Below are 18,186 nucleotides of genomic sequence, written 5' to 3'. Positions count from 1 at the left end.
CCTTATTCCTAAACTGTTGGGACCAAAATTCGCAAAATCAATCCCAACCTTCCTTTTATGGTCATAAACCTTGTGTTTAAATTTCATAGACTTTTATTTACATATACTAAAGTTATGGAGCGAAAACCAAGAATAATGCTTATTTGGGCCCTTTTCTGGCCCCTAATTCCTAAACTGTTGGAACCAAAACTCTCAAAATCAATCCCAACCTTCCTTTTTTTGGGTCATAAACCTTGTGTCAAAATTTCATAGATTTCTATTTACTTAAACTAAAGTTATAGTGCGAAAACCAAGAAAATGCTTATTTGGGCACTTTTTGGCCCCTAATTCCTAAACTATTGGGACCAAAACTCCCAAAATCAATCCCAACCTTCCTTTTGTGGTCATAAACCTTGTGTTAAAATTTTTTTTTTTAGATTTCTATTTTCTTATACTAAAGTTATAGTGCGAAAACCAAATGTCTTCGGACGACAACGACGACGACGCCAACATGATACCAACAACAAATATTTTATACCAATATACGACCAAAATTTTTTCTATTTTTGCGGTCGTATAAAAACAAGGTAAGTAGGCTAGCTATTAAGATATATAATCAAATCAAAAGGCATAAATTCTCTCCACATATACATGTGTAGTTGTTTATATAAGATATCTATACATGCTTAGAATGGGGCATGTAGTACAATTCTAATAAAATCTTTTGAAATGTAAAAAAAATGAAGAAAAAACTTACTCACAAGATTCATTTTACATTATTATATCTTCAGCATGTTCACAAAACATATGTATTAAATGTACAAAGTAAGAATTTGATAAATTAAATACAAATTCTAAGACTATAGATGTCAATTGAATTTTATAAACAATTTTTTATTTCTTATATAAGAAAAACTGTTTATTATTAATTAAATACCTTTCCATATCCCGCGATTAAATACACTGCATGACCATTTTAATATTCATAATAAATACGAAATTTTATCTCTTGTCTTTTCTTTAATTGAAAGTAAGAGAATTGTGTTTGTATGTACACTACTAGTTTTATCTAATTGTAATATATTTCAGTAACTGTAACACTCTCTTCACGCTTAAAATCTATTTTAACACCTATTTATCTCCTTAAAATGCATTATCTTTCAAATGTTTATAAATAACCAAAATTATCGCTTACCAATTCCAATTTTGTTCCAAATGCATTAAACCATGAGAAATCTGTAAAAATACATGAACTCCCAAGTATCGGCTGGCAAAACTATATGATGTTTATTTGTAAGCTTAATTTAAGGTATTACTGTCTTGAGTCTTGACATATAAATCAAAGTTTATAATAGCATTGAGAGAAAAATTTAATGATAATCATTAAGTAGTGTTTTGACAGGGCAAACATAGGTATACCATATGAGATGAGCCATGGAACACGTAAATTATATCCCTCTTATAAGCCAATAAAAATCTGGCATTTTAACGCAAAGTATAATAATAATTGTTGACAATTCAAAAAAATAAATACCAAGTTGACCTTTGAAATGAAACTTTTTTTTTTGTAGGTAGACATTTTATAAGTTATAACAACTTATCGACTTGTAAATTTTAAACAATTTTTTAAACTGTAGATCTGATGTTTATATCAAACCTATCACACATATATCTAAAGTCAGCAAGGAACTATATATTTGATACTTCAGCTTACTTCAATACTAGATAAATTAGCATAATTCTTGTGAAGACGATCAGAACACCTACCAATTGTTTAAACAAAGTAAAAATAAAATTGTCAACTTTACTTCTGATATAAAAACAAAGATGTGGTATGATTTCCAATGGGACAACTCTCCACAAGAGACCAAATGACACAGAAATAAACAACTATTATGCCTTAATGAGCACAGTCAGAAATAAAAGGCCCCGAAATGACAGATATAAAGCCATTCAAACAAGAAAGCCAACTGTCTAATTTATATACTTTGATGAATTTATTGCTGTTTATAAAATGCCAAATCCATTTTTTGTAATGTGATCCTTCCTCTCTCTACCACTTAACAATTTTTCAGATCAAACACAAAACCACACACTTAGAAAAAACATTTATACAAACTGAATACACAGCTGCGTCATAGGCGCATAATACACCCGTCACTTTTTTCAAAGAATGAATTTAAGCAAAAATAATCAGTCATATCAGAATACATGAAAAACTAAAGGGATATTATCTGAATAGATATAAATCAGTCACAAAAATTCATAATAACTACTCAACGCATTGTATGAACACTGGAAAATCCCTCCTTTTTATGAATACATTCACATGACTCTGAAACGTAAAAAATCAAATTTATAAAATCATAAATGGGCGTATAAAAAATTCAGTAGATATTTTTTTTGTTACTAGCTTTTAACAGAAAAAACATTTCTCTACCTGTTTTACGTATGTACAAATTGACTCTATATTTGTGTTTGAAATACAATATTCTTAAACATTACCATTTTTGCAGACGTAAATGAAACAGATTTTTAACTACACTGATCATCTGAAGTGTATTTATTTATTTATTGGTAAAGCAACTTAACATTCAAAATATCCAACAATTGAAGGAATTTAAAATAACGGAAGGATTTTAAATAAAACAGTCCTGTGTTTGAAGAGAATCGTTAAGCAATTTAGTGCGATCTGAGTATATTTTAATTTAAAATCAAAATTGTACATACTATAGAACATGCAGAAATTAAAAATATATATGTGAATGAATTAGATGTTGAAATTTCGTAAAAAAAAGGTAAATAATAATAATAATAATAATTCATCTACATGTATAGAGAGTCAAATTTTTAAGTGCACTACTGATCTTCCCTGAGGTCATCATAAAATACCATGAATATGAAAAATAAACAAAATTATGTGTCAATAGGACACTTTGATCCATCACTTTGTTTCATTTCCATGAAATCTAGAACAGTATATAATAGTCCGAGATTACTCTGACGCCCAACGGCTGTTTTGCCAGACAAGCTGGGGCCGTGGGACGTCAGAGCTCGTCCCATATCAAAAAGTGGATATTTGCCCACCCAAAATAGATGCGCTGCTTCGTCGCTTTAGGTGTCGATTGAGGGCCTTGGAATTATATAAATCGGGCATCAATCTGTTCATTTTTCATTTATCTCTTCATTTATGCAAGTTTCACCTACCTGCCAACCTTTATTTTTCCATATTTTAACAGTTTTAACAGAGACCCATCGATTTCTGCATTTTGACTTTCACTTTCAAATGGACGTCAAGTTACGAGAGAGTTCGTGGCCTCGAGACTCAAATATGCAAATTTTATATTTTTTTCACCTCCTTTATAGGAGATCGATGTTTAACATGTAGGAGCCAACCACGATTTTTCACCTCCTTTACAGGAGATCGGTATTAGGCATTTAGTTCCGACCACGATAACACTCGGAAGCTCTCGGACATTTAGATTACTTGCATCGTAAATGAACGAGGTGTTACATTATGGTCATTTGCACTGTTTTCTCGTGGTCACGTGATAATCTTTGAAAATGAAAGTCAAAATGCAGAAATCGATGGGTCTCTGTAAAAACTGTTAAAATATGGAAAAATAAAGGTTGGCAGGTAGGTGAAACTTACATAAATGAAGAGACAAATGAAAAATGAACAGATTGATGCCCAATTTATTTAATTCCAAGGCCCTCAATCGGCACCTGAAGCGACGAAGCAGCGCATCTATTTTGGGTGGGCAAATATCCACTTTTTGATATGGAACGAGCTCTGACGTCCCACGGCCCCAGCTTGTCTGGCAAAACAGCCGTTGGACGTCAGAGTAAACTCGGACTAAGTATATAAGTAAAGATGTAAGTAATAATGTTTACTTGTTTAAGTAATTTTGTTGGTTTTGATTTTCTTTCATAGGTTTTAATAATTTTCCTTATGCTTATCTAAAAATCTGACATACATTCCATAAAGTTCAAATCATAATTAACAATTTTTCTAAGTTTCAAGTTGATTTGACCACAACTTTAACTTTCCTTAAACCAACACGTTAACTGATACAGGACAGGCAGAGGACAAAATGATGAACAGATCAGAAGCATAAACACTAATGTATAGGTGGGACATCAAATAAAATAATAAGTAAAATGAATATATACTAAACTCAGTTAAGACATTGTCAAAAATTCTACCATTTACAAAGTCAAAACTATTAAAATACTTATAGTATTGACATCATTCTAATAAACATAACAATTTACATACTTTAAACATCTAAATCAAGTGTGACATATACATATACTAGTATGCATCTTCGTTATTCCATAACGAAGATTTTGAAAATATGTTTATAAAAGATATTTATAACTGTGTTTCCATTAGACTTTTGGAACTTGTAGTTGTGTGTAAGATGTATCCCTTAAGCAATATTGGTTGTCATCTGGGATTTTAAATCAAAGGAAAATAAATTTAAAGGAGCTTGCCTCACATGTATGGCATTTATGCAGCAATTTGATGGTTTAAGATTCTGTTCTCTACCGTCATCCATCCAACAAACTGTTGTTGATGAGGCTTATATGTGTGAATAGTCAGCATTTAATTATGCATTGCTGTCCCTTTCTGCAATTTAATTAATAGTACTCTTGCTTGCTCATTTTTAGCGCAACCACTCCATACAAGACAACATTAATTGATGAAGGCAAGAATATCATCTTCAAAGAATATTTTTTCTGGAAATGATGATTTATGACGCTTACCAACTGCATTTTCTTTGCAGAAATAGTTTGCAAGGACGATAATATAATTTCAGAAAAGCTTTTGTATATCTTTTTAAATAATCTCACCAAATATATAAAGTTGTTTTTCCAGTAACTGTTGACTGTTACATGCTGCTTAAATTCAATTTAATATACCAGTACTCAAAAGTTGACAAAAACAAGGGAATTAAAAAAAATATATAAAACAACCAAGTTTTTTCTTTGTTTATTTTAAATGTCTGCACGTTTTTTTATTTATATTTCTGATGTTTTACCTATTATATTTGTATTTAGAATCATGTATGGTTCACTTAAATGTAATATTTTTAGATTTCAAAAAATATTGCGGTTGCACACGATGTTGTGCAAAGTAAATCCTCATTCATTATTAGATATTTTCATAAAATTCCATGCTCAGCAGGTATAATAAAAAGTCATGCTCAGCAGGTATAAAAAAGTTATCAAATACGAAAAAGACTGCCTGGCAGATCTGAAAAAAACTTTACATGGGGAAAAAGGTATAAACACAATAAAAGTGTGTACATCTGAAGCACTTTTATGCAGAGGCGGATTTAGGGGGGGCAGGGGGCCCGGGCCCCCCCTTTTTGGGAAAAAATTTGGTTGCTTATATAGGGAATCACTGAAGCGTGACTGGAGCGGGCCCCCTCTTAGGTCAGTCAGTGGGCCCCCACTTATGAAAATTTCTGGATCCGCCACTGTTATGGATTAAAATTCATCAGGGGTAATCAAATCCAATAGAGACTGGTAAATTCTTTTTGACTACTTCTTTATCATGGAGTATTAGGAGGGATATGGGAATCTTGGACACCTTGTTCACCTCCTTTAAAAATGCAGTTACAGTTTCTCGTATATCAAAATTGTGTAAAAAATACTTACATTTTGTTATCTTTTATATTATCTAGATATATATATATATATATATATTGATTAGCCTTCTTATCAAATTTTATAAAAAAAAAAATGTGATAAATCAGAAAACCATTTTCTCTCAAAAAAGAAACAATAGTCATAAATCATGTAATTCGTTTATTGTATTTTATGTACAGTGTCAAGTTGAAGCAAACAGTAAAATAGATTAATGTTTTTTTTGGTGAGTTGATTTGTGTGATCTGATAAGTCCAGCCCTTTCCAACTGATTTTACTGTTGTTTATTATGTAGTGTTTTTACATTACGGTACCAGCATATGACCAGTATCCCAGATAAGGTTAGGGTAGCTCTTAAATCCTGCTGCATTATATGTGTGCCTCACAGTCCCAAGTCAAGTTACATTACTTGAAGCCTACCTTATAAATTGGACATAGATTTGAATTTACAAAGGGCCACATATTTGAGTATCACAAATTCAAAGGACATAGATTTGAGGAAAGGACACAAAGGATTAGGGGCAATACGGTTGAGATTTTAGATTAGGTTTCATAATGATGGAAAACTGCATAAATTCTGTATTTATCATCACTTTTGTGAAAACAGTACATATTATGTCATAACTGTGACATCATCAGACATTTGTTGTCAGATAAAAATCTTAATGTTTTAATTTATATTTCTTGACCCCATATTCAAACATAATGTGCCAATCTAAAATAATTGTAATTTTCTTGAGCCAAAGCTGGGCCTGAATGCCCTATTCCTAAAAGTTTTCATCCGTATTCCTATATGTTTTTAAAACTAGACTTAGTTATCAGGTAGACAGAAAATTTAAAAAACCAAATTCACATATAACGAGTTATCATGGTAACAAACCATGATGAAATTAGTATATTTTGTAAAATCTCTTTCTTTTCCTTGCTTTTCATTAAATTTTAAGTATAGTTTAAATTGGCAAAGTATCTGCTTATGCAAGAAACTTATATTTAGTGAGATCATATCAATAGTTACAATTACGCTTAACTATTTGTTGTTTCTTGAAGGTGCACAATGTTTCAGCAATGGAAATAAAATTGAAAAATTTGCTTCGCCGAGGGCAGCTAGATACGACCGCAGAGGTCCAAACCCTGAACAGTTGGGGTAAAAATGGACACAATAGTGGCACTTGATACAGGTCTGAATTTGGATTGTAATTAAATATTTGACACATACTAGGTTTCTGACACACAAAAAAAAAACTCTTGTCAAAGAACTTAGAATTGGTTATATGATTTGAATTTATAATCAATATTTTGGCATTTGTGCAATACACTAGGCCACAATTAAAAATATTTTGATTTGCCCAAACCCTACCCAAAGGTTGAGATAGTGGGTAGGTAGGTAGGCATTTTTTTCCTTTTTTTTTCAAAAAATGAAATTGAAGTATCGGGTGTTTATAAGTCTTCATGCCTATCTGATTAAAAAAAACTTCTTCAAATCAGGACAATAAAAGAATTTGAGTAGGCAGCTTTTTTCTGGGTAGATAGGGTTTGGGCAAACAAACCTATTCTTCTTTATGGCCCTATGCTGTTGCAATGTTTTTACGCCCCCTAATTTAAATTAAATTCAAATGACATAGATTTCTATTTATTTATACTAAAGTAATGATCCGGTAACCAAATGTTTTTGAGAACGATGACGTGATACCAATATAGGACTGCAAAATTTTTTTGCTGTCGTATAAAACTGAATTTACTCTGTATTTTTCACGGTTTTCATGAAAACAGTTCATATTATGATGTAATTGTGACATCAATAGATAAAACATCTTAGGTTTTTCTTATATATTTCCTTTCTCTATGCATTTTCATACAATATGTGAAAATTTGAAATAGTTGACGAATATTTCATTTTTGTGGGCCAAAACTTTGCCTTCATGTCCCTACTCCTTTGAGGCTGGACATAGAGTTGACTCTTACATATAAACATGTATTCAAACATAAATGTGTATACATTTATAAAAACACAAAAGTTATTTCACAATCTCCAGGGAATATGCTTATTCAACATGATCTTTGAAGAATCATTTTAATATTTTCATACTAAATGCAGTACCAAGTTAATCAACTTGTTCCTCTTTTTCAATTGTCTTCTCAAGCTCCTGTGCATCTGATCTATATAGGTGTCTATACTTGTTGTGTTTTTGCATATGTTTCTGCAAATTGTGTCTTAAGCTGAATGATTTGTCACACATTTCACAAAAAAAAGCTTTTTCACCAGTATGAGTTCTCATGTGCTTGGTTAAGTCTGAACTTTGACTGAAACCTCTGCTGCATGTAGTACATGTGAAGGGTTTTTCTCCAGTATGAGTCCTTATATGTGCCTGGAGTGTACTATTTTGTCTAAAATATTTGCCACAAATTGCACATGAGAACGGTTTTTCACCACTATGTATTCGCATATGTTTTTGTAGGTCCCAGTTCCAGCGGAATCTTTTGCTGCATTCTGTACATGCAAATGGGCGATCACCACTGTGTGACTGGTCATGTCGATGTAAATCTCTCTTTAGTCGAAAACTTTTGCCACATGTCTCACAAGAGAAGGGTCTTTCTCCTGTATGGGATCTGATATGTGCCTGAAGAGAACTTTTCCCCTGATAAGACTTCTCACATAAATGGCATTTAAATGGCTTTTCAGCTTCATCTGTATTAGACTGTTCTTCTGATTCAGTTACATATGAACTTGTTAACTTTTCCAGCTCAGAATGTAGCTTCAAATGAACTTGTAACATTGATAGCTCAGTAAATTTCATTCCACAAGTAGCACAAACATTTTCCTTTTCTTCACATAATGAAGAGTTATTTTCTTTTTTGACAGAATTCTGAGGATCATTATTATCATCATTTTTTTCATAATTGCCAATCATGTCAATTGAATTATATGATGTATTACTTGACGTATCTATTATATCAACAGGTTCTTGCTTTATTCCATCATCAAGTTCTTCGCAGCTGCTCTTATGAGTTATGGGTGACAGATCAGGACTGCATTCTTGTGACATTTTATGTGCCTGAATGTCTTCCATTTGACTGAACTCTTTGCCACAGTTAACACAAGCAAACAACAATTTTTCATTTGAGGTTTGTGTGATACTGGTATAATTATCACCAATTTGTCCTTTTAATGTTTCGTCTGTATCTTTATTACTATCATGATCAACTTGATGATGATCATCATCATCAACTATAACTGTATCTTCAAATGTCTTGCATGCCTGTGATAATCTATGACTTTTTAGTTCTTTGATTTGACTAAATTCCTTGCCACACCTAGTACAAGCAAAAAATAATTGGTCAGAATGACTTTCTTTATGTTCTTGCATTTCATTAAGCTTATCAAATCCTCTTTTGCAAACAGAACAAACATGAGGTTTATCTCCTACATGTGTTTTCATGTGCTTTGTCAAATCCCCATTTTGTGCAAATCCTCTTTCACATATGGTACATACATATGGTTTCTCTCCCGTGTGTGTTCTAATATGTTTCTGTAAATCTCCACTCTGACTGAATCCACGTCCACATCTTTCACATATGTGAGGTTTTTCTCCCTCATGTATTAGTACATGCCTCTGCAAGACATAACGTCTCCCAAATGTTTTACCACATGTAGTACATACATAAGGTTTGTCAGGTGTATGTGTGGTCTCATGTATTTTAAGAGTGTTTTTTCGACTAAATCCTTTATTGCATACACTACAAACAAATGGTTTTTCGCCAGTATGTGTTCTCATATGAATCTGTAGAGATGCATTGTGATTGAAGCCTTTATCACATTGATTACATGTAAACATTTTTTCATCTGCATGTGTTCTCAAATGTGTCCTTAAATTAGATTTCTGGTTAAAGCCTTTGCCACATGTTGGGCATGTAAACAGTTTCACCTCTGAATGGATCATGCTATGTTTTCTCAAGTGGCTCATGTAAAAAAAGCCTTTTCCACAAGAAGGACAAATATAGCGATTTTCTCCTGGCTGTCCAAACACATCATCACTCCAAATAGAACCTTTCTTTCCAGGTTTTCTGGGAAGGCTTTCTTTTGTCATTTTCTCCATGATATTTTTCAAATTTGAATACTTTTCACTCTTTTCGTCATCAGAGGAACCACTTTCATCTAAACTTTGATAAGAACTAGACTTAATCTCAATACTTAGTTTTGAAGCTTTTGGCACTTGGTCTTTTGGAAATTTTGGATCAAGTTCAAGATTTTGACGTACTTCTGAAATTATTTCATCTAGTCTTTTGATTTTTGTTTCTGTTAAATCAGATCCATATTGCAGCAAAGCCCTTGAGTTAACATTTGGATTGTCTATCCCTGAAGCCTCACTTGATCTTTGAAAATCTGTATCACTTTGAGGCATGTCAGCCTTTATTTCTATGAAGAAGAAAAAGAGATAAAAATCATTCATATGCTAGAAATCACAACAGTTAACATTAAAGTGATACAAACAAATAAAATACTGGTGACTGTGACAGATTATGTTTTTATATCATTCATTTCCTTTTGTTTTGTCATTAACAAAGAGATCAGGGTAAATTCAGGGAAGAAATTCACACATGTAGAAAATCTAATTTAAAGATCTTTCAGTATTAATAACCTAAATTCCAATTTCTTTTCACAGAAGTTTCAAAACTTGTTGAAAGTTTTGGGATTTACATGCCTTAAACAATATTTCTTTGTTTAGCTCATAATTTTTCATTAGAGGTCAAAGTTTCATCTCATTAATTCAACAAAGAAACTAATTGTGCAAAAATCTTAAGTAATTCCACAAGCCCTTCAAAAATTGCTCCTTAAGGCTTGTAAATGAGCAGTGTTCTGAAGATAACAGACACATGAGATTCTCATTGTCCATGAAAATACACTTAAATGATAAGTAAAGACATCTGCAAGTGACACACAATAAACATTCTATTAGAGCAAAGTCGTCTTGAGAAATTCAAGAAAAGAAGATATAACTTTTTTACGTGCATCTATATACATGTATGATCTATAAGTAAAAAATCTGAAAGTCTAAGTGACATAACTAAACCATTGTAATTTAATCGAATGAGATTACATTTTAAAGTAATCGACCCCATCCCTGAGTGACATCATACCATAATAAGAACCCAAAAACTAATTTGCAGTCCTATAAAAATAACTTACATGTATATAAGTAATACCCCTGTCTGAGAGTAAGTGACAGGGTTAGACATTTTTGTGAATGCCCGACCCTCCCCTACCGGCCAAACCATGGACAGTGGTTTAACAGCACATCATACTTTAAAGGAACAAAACCTAATGAAATGCTATGCTGACCACAGAGGTCCAACCCTAAACAGTTCGGCCAAAAAATATTCAAGCTTGATACAGGTCTGAATTTGGATTGTACATGTGTAGTTAAATATTTGACACATTATAGGTTTCAAAGAACTTAGAATTGGTTATATGATTTGAATTTGTATTCAATTTTTTGCTTTTCTGCAATACACACTATGCTGTTGTGTATTGACATCCCCATAATAACCAATTTAAATACATTTTGTATATCAAAAGTCATAAAATAGAAAATGACATTACATAGTCATGGCTAAATTAATATTCCTTTAATAGTTAATAAATCAACAGCTAATCACTTCTAGAATGAAGACACTTCAACATTTCTTGATACATAATTTAAAAGCAGTGTAAGGGAGGTAATCTAAACATACACAACATTGTTCCCTAATTGTGTTTGGTTTACCCCCCTTACACTGCTTTTAAATTGTCCAATAACAAGGAAACCCTTGTTTTCCCCCTTTTTGCCCCTAATTCCTAAACAGTTTGAGCCATAACCCCCAAAGTCAATTGTTACCATTCCTTTGTGGTATGGAAACTTGTGGTATAATATCAGCGAGATTCATACACCATTCCACAAGTTATTGTCTGGAAACTAGAAAAATGCTTTTTTGGGCCCATTTTTGGCCCCTAATTCCCAAATTGTTAGGACCATGCATATTATTTTATTATCAATCATTGGGATTGCCAAGGGATTACCATAATTGCCTTTTGTTTTTAAGTCTTAAAGGATCAAAATCTGGGTTAGGCATAAAATGTGCGGCTGGCTCAAAATTTTTTTTGAAGCCCTGACCCTTAAACCCCCAAAATTAATCTGAACCTTCCTGCTGTGGTTATAAACGTTCCGTTTAAATTTCATAGATTTCTTTTTACTTATACTTAATTAACACTGATTAAAGTTATTGTTCTTTGACCAAATGTCTTCAATCGATGCAGATAACAAGAATGACGCATGATAACAATATAGGACCAAAAATGTTTTTGCGGTCGTATAAAAACCAGTTGAAAACAGTTTGATAAATAGATAAACATACTGATACAAAAACAGAGTACAATGACCATGTATTAATGTAAACCTTATTTTTAAATACCTTTTTCAACATGATCTATAAAAATTTCCTTCTGTTCTGACGATATCATTTTAACTTTTCCAGTATTCTCTATATACTTTGGACTTTCTATTTCATTTGATGACTTTTTTGTATCTTTTACTTTCCCACATATATCTAAATTTAGATCTCCTGTTGATTTCTGATACAAAAATGAAGCTCTACCACTTAATCTGAATGGACTGCCTTCTACTGCATCCTCTAGTTTTGTTCCTGTTTTTATGTTCGGGACACGTACAGTCAGTAGTGTTCCTTCAGGTTGACAATTATCATTATTGCCATGACTGCTGTTGTGACCAATATTACAGTTTTCATTTTTGTTCTCATTATAGTTATCTGACGGCTCAGTTTTTATTTCAATCAGCAGATTTTCTGTTTGTTTTTCCATTATAGTGCTTCAGAACTCAATCATTCACAGCAATAACCAAATATTGATGTTTCTGGAAGATAAAAAAAAATTGTGTACCTTAAATACATGTACATGTACATTTAATGTTGCAAGAACAAAAACATATAACATTAGTGAGACTAATATTTTAAGTAACTTTAAATATAATTTCCGTGCAATTGGAGATTTCTTGCGTTTGCGCTATACTTAGATATATTGAGCAATACTGTGTTGTTGTGCAATACTGTGCTATTCAGTTTGGGGGGGGTCCAGGGTTGGAAGCCCCCTTTATTGGACGATCAATGCAATTGAAGGGGGACATATGGTTGGAACCCCCCCTTTATCCTTGGTTGAGAAGTTGGGAACCCTCCTTTTTGGAATGGCTGGATCTGCCCCCCCTAATTTAAAACTTTTTAACCCCCCCCCCACCCCCACCCCTTGGAGTATTAACTATCAAACTCTTTCAACAGTCTTTCCTTTGTAGTATGGAACCTTGCACAATTTTAGAGAGATCAATACACTTTTTGGCTCCTTTTTTTGACACTAATTCCTACATGTTTGGGGCAATAACACCCAAACTCAATCCCAGCCTTCCTTTGTGATATGGAACCGTGTCATACAATGTCAAATTTCTAATGGACTTTGCTACCATAAACATATAAAAGCCCATTTAAATACATCATAAAAGTATTAAAATATAAAATGACATCATAATTATGGCTAAAATTAACATCTAAAAATATAATGCCTTCATCTGATCAGCATTTAACGGTAATTTCTAAAAATAAATTGCCAGCACCATTAAAATCTCACAACATCGAACTATTTCTCTCTCTTTTTAAAAATTGTAACATGAAGAAAAGCATTTAGCATATTTAGGGAACTTAGTAGTAGTGAAACACATTTTATTCAAAAATTTTCAAAATATGCATCATACATGTACATACTGACATAGGTGACTTTCTATTAAATTGATGTTTTCCCAATTGTATGCATCCCATAAACTGCAGGGTGGCATGAATTAAAATCTTTGGTTATATCAGAGTTCAAACTAAAGTGGGCAGAACTAATGACTGTATTTTAAGAAGTTCACATTTGGAACTTCAATTCTTATCATGTTATTATATACCAAATATATTTTTAACTTGAATACATATCTTTTAATTTACTCACATTTCAATTTCGGCATTAAGATAAAATCCTATGATTTAAGAATAATGCCTGACATCATTTAGGCAATAGACTCACTGCCTAGGGCTTAGATTATTGCCTAGTAGTAGTATTTAAGCTTAATGCCTAATTTCACTTTTTGACACTAACAAATATATAACTAATGAACTCAAAAACTTATTTCTAACTTTTTTCTGTCTTCTGCATTAGATATCAGGCAGTCTCACAAATTAGCAACAAGAAGCAACAAGAAGAATAATTTAGTGTCAAGAAGCGACAAAAGACTATTACATGCTTTAGAACAATTATATACATGTATTCCTGTTATAGTTTTTTCGCACTCTTTGTCTAGTATATTTGATAAACTCACTGCATGCATTATGCATTATTCGTGCATCATTGTCCAAAAAAATACAGAGACAGACATAATTTATGAAATACAAAGAACTGAAATCATTGGAAACAAACAAGAAGAAAACATAATGAAAACGTAAATATTTTACATCATTTTATTGTGTCATTGCCGCCATTAGTACATGTTAAACGATATTTATCATGTTTATGCATAGTTTAATGTTAGTTTAAATATATTTATTTATAGTGGATTGGGAAACAAGTTTTGCAACTTATATTAATCCCTTTCCACTTTGCGGATGCAAGTGCTGTCTTGTAGCAGCATTAGCCTACTCTTTTTCGAAATCTGCAAGGGTGTCTTTTACGTGCAAGAGATATGGCTCTCTCTTAACACAGGTCAGCCATTTATCTTTCCCTTCCAACGGACTATCATTGTTCATCGCTTCGAGACAATACTCGCAAATGGTGTCAAGGGAGAGCCGAAAATTCAGTCACTGAAATTTTCATCCCGTAACGGGAATCGAACCAGAAACCTTTGTGTTAGTAGTCTGATGCACTACACCACGGCTCTAGTTCAATGTTTGATTGAAGATTAATGATAATTAAAGATAATGTTGAGTTTTCACTATTTACAATGATTGTATATATATTCTGGCACTTGTATTTGTATAGTCTGACGTGTATACAAAGTCAACTTTTATGTTTTTTTATAAAGTTTACTGTTTTAGTTGTCAGCAATCATGGGAATTCAGACTTATTCTTGCAAAAATATGTGCTCTGTGCAATTGATAGAATCCGAAACGCATCTAGGTTTACCTTTTATTTATCAATCAGAAATTATTCATACTCTGACTTTGTTGAAAACATTACAAATGTACATACACTACCTTTATCTTGCTCTTTATATTCAATAAAAACTGGACAATCCATTTCTTCTTAACAAACGTTGAATTTCTTCATCTATCAATATAATTTTTAAAAAATCACTTTATTACGTTAACAGTAACTTCTTATCAAGCGCCTTTAAATGTAAAAAAAATTGATGCATATTCTATTTAATATATTTATTTGGAATAACTATAAGTAGTTTTCAAAAGTTTTTTTTTAATTACTTTTCGCTATATACTGCAGTCAGTGGACTTACTGAAATAAGTGATTTTTGTCGAGCCTTCGACTTTAGTCGAAAAAGCGAGACTAAGCGATCCTACATTCCGTCGTCGTCGGCGTCGTCGTCGTCGGCGGCGTCCACAAATATTCACTCTGTGGTTAAAGTTTTTGAAATTTTAATAACTTTCTTAAACTATACTGAATTTCTACCAAACTTGGACAGAAGCTTGTTTATGATCATAAGAAAGTATCCAGAAGTAAATTTTGTAAAAATAAAATTCCATTTTTTCCGTATTTTACTTATAAATGGACTTTGTTTTTCTGCGAGGAAAAATTACATTCACTCTGTGGTTAAAGTTTTAAAAATTTTAATAACTTTCATAAACTATCCTTGATTTGTACCAAACTTGGACAGAAGCTTGTTTATGATCATAAGATAGTATCAAGAAGAATATTTTGTAAAAATAAATTTCCACTTTTCCGTATTTTACTTATAAATGGACTTAGTTTTTCTGCGAGGAAACATTGCATTCACTCTGTGGTTAAAGTTTTTAAAATTTTAATAACTTTCATAAACTATCCTTGATTTGTACCAAACTTGGACAGAAGCTTGTTTATAATCATAAGATAGTATCAAGAAGAAAATTTTGTAAAAATAAATTTCCACTTTTCCGTATTTTACTTATAAATGGACTTAGTTTTTTTGCCAGAAACAAAACATTCACTCTGTGGTTTAAGTTTTTAAAATTTTTATAATGTTCTTAAACTATCCTGGATTTCTACCAAACTTAGACAGAAGCTTGTTTCTGATCATAAGATATTATTCAGAAGTAAATTTTGTAAAAAAAAAATTCACTTTTTCCGTATTTTACTTATCAATGGACTTAGTTTTTCTTCCAGTTAACATTACATACAGTCTGCAGTTAAAGTTTATACAACATTTATTAGATTCATAAACTATTCTGGATTTTTTACCAAACTTGGAAGCTTCTTTCAATCAAAAGACAGTAACGAGAGGGAAATTTTTATTGATGTTTTTCCTCATTTTGTTGAGTCTGCGATTAACAGCAAAAGTAGGCGAGACACTGGGTTCCGCGGAACCCTTACAAATTTTTAAATCACTTATTTGAGTAGCAAATTCGAAGTTTTGTCACAAATTGTGATTTTGTAGTTTTACCAAAATTTTAAACACATAGGTTTAAAAAATATCTTTTCATTAGTAAAATTGAAAAAAAATGAATTTTTTGCTTCTTTTAAGTATCAAGGTTTATGCCTTTGATGCTATCATTTAGCTGCAAATTCTATTTTAGTTGAAAAAAAATGCTATAATAATGGCTCTACATAATGAACTGATACTTGCTTAACAGATTTTTCCCAGCAGTGGGAGTATTTTTCCTGTAAAGTTCAAAGTTTCATCTTTCAGATTATGTAATAAAATTTTACTGTTCGCGATAAAAATTTCACAGTAGGGGGGGTGTTGAAATTAGTGGGGGTTATTAAAATAATGATACTTAAAGAAGTGATTTTTGGGAAGGAAATTGAGGTATGATACTTAAAGAAGTGATTTTTATGTTATTATCCTAGATTCAGTACAAGGTCATCACCTGAAATGACCTGGTCATCCTAGACAACACAGATGTTGGTTCAGTTTAGAAACATAAATAGTCCCTGGATCATTAGTATTCTATATTTAAAGCTACAGTAAAATTAAATCACTTCTTCTAGCGATTATTTTATACTACTTAAATAGGTGATTATTAAAGAAAGACAACTCTTACTTTCAACCTTTATCGAAATAATGTTACTTGAATCAGTGATTTAGAAAATCACTCATTTTTAAAAGTAAGTCCCCTGATATATATATTGTCTTCTTGACCATGCTGACTCTTCTTGTAGCTAATTAGTGAGACCTGAATTAAGTAAAACTTAAAAGAGCTGAGGCAAAAAGACCAAGCTTCTAATTGGGATCATATATATAATTATGAAATAAGTAGCCATTATATATAAGTTAACATGTTTACCCTTATTTAACTCTGAATACAATATGAGTGAGTCTTGTGGTTCAATCAATACATTTTGTAAACACAAAATATTCTCAGTCTCAGGTGGGTCTCATTGAGGTTTAAGCGTGATGAGGGATTGCTAATTTTTTGTAAGCATGACACGTGAAAGTCAAGTTATTGTGCCATGAACACAGGAATTGGTCTAGCGGGACACAGGAAATTAACAAAAAAAAAAATAGGAACTGCTTTCGTACATAGTGTAAGCGGGATACAGGAATCTGACATAACAATAAGCGGGGTCGGGATCAAAACCCCCCAATGAGACCGCCTCTTAGTAGACTGGTACTGGTAGAGACATACAAATGATACATTTGTATACATATATGTCTCAGGTCTAAAGTATGTAACATGTTACAGACACAACTGTACATCACTGTCTCCAAATCGCAATTTTCAAATACTATAAGATCCAATTATTATAAATTGTGAAAATTACAACAACTGGCGATAACTTCGTAAGGTATAACGTTGTTATGATATCAACATCCATAGACAATACCAAAATTTCAGCGTTCTACTGTTGTGTTTATTGAAACTCACCCCACAACTCTATAATCTTTAAATGTACGAATGCATTTTCTATTCATAACTTTTTAAGGAAAAAAAATATTGATATTGTTGTTGGAAGAAATCAATAATGGGACAATACATCATTCTAATTTATGTCAAAACTCGGATTTGTATCGAAAGTTCTGATTGGTTAGTTTCAGCATTTCCGTTCTATATTTATCCCTGAAAAAAAAGAAAAGAAATCGTGAATAGAATAGAATAGAATATTTTTATTTCCCAAATTACAGGGCCCATAAAGGGCATAAAATCAGATACAATTAATTTACATAATTGGTAACAACAACAATAGAGGCATATACATATATATTTGGAATATAAGCATTGGTCAGAATCAAGCTAAAAACCACATACAAATAAATTGTATATATTGTGAATAAAAGAAATGAATAATAAAATTACATTATACATGTATATGTATTTATTCTCAAATTATTT

General features: G+C 31.8%; 1 protein-coding gene across 3 annotated transcripts; it reads right to left on the bottom strand.

Annotated features, from left to right (window-relative positions):
- Window positions 1-610: 610 nt before the first annotated feature.
- On the bottom strand, window positions 611-17,890 carry LOC143076151 (uncharacterized). Of its 3 annotated transcripts, none has more exons than XM_076251825.1 (4): window positions 17,722-17,890; window positions 14,894-14,971; window positions 12,082-12,539; window positions 611-10,048 (listed from the first exon to the last, which is right to left on the bottom strand). In XM_076251825.1, the coding sequence occupies exons 3-4, from the start codon at window positions 12,485-12,487 to the stop codon at window positions 7,737-7,739; spliced, it is 2,718 nt and encodes a 905-aa protein (XP_076107940.1). In that variant the 5' UTR covers window positions 12,488-12,539; window positions 14,894-14,971; window positions 17,722-17,890; the 3' UTR covers window positions 611-7,736. The 3 variants fall into 3 exon arrangements, with proteins under 3 accessions (XP_076107940.1, XP_076107939.1, XP_076107941.1); XM_076251824.1 differs by having other exon boundaries at window positions 14,899-14,971; XM_076251826.1 differs by lacking the exon at window positions 14,894-14,971.
- Window positions 17,891-18,186: the final 296 nt, after the last annotated feature.

This window comes from Mytilus galloprovincialis, chromosome 5, assembly GCF_965363235.1.
Source record: "Mytilus galloprovincialis chromosome 5, xbMytGall1.hap1.1, whole genome shotgun sequence".
NCBI lineage: Eukaryota > Metazoa > Mollusca > Bivalvia > Mytilida > Mytilidae > Mytilus > Mytilus galloprovincialis.
Note: the sequence above shows the minus strand (reverse complement) of the source record. Positions and strands in the feature narration are given on the sequence as shown.

Excerpts from the sequence above, each read along its gene's own strand:
- LOC143076151 (XM_076251825.1), bottom strand. The coding sequence starts at position 12,487 with ATGGAAAAACAAACAGAAAATCTGCTGATTGAAATAAAAACTGAGCCG. Across the intron at positions 10,049-12,081 it reads TATAGATCATGTTGAAAAAG|AAATAAAGGCTGACATGCCT; the intron begins GTATTTAAAAAT and ends TCTTCTTCATAG.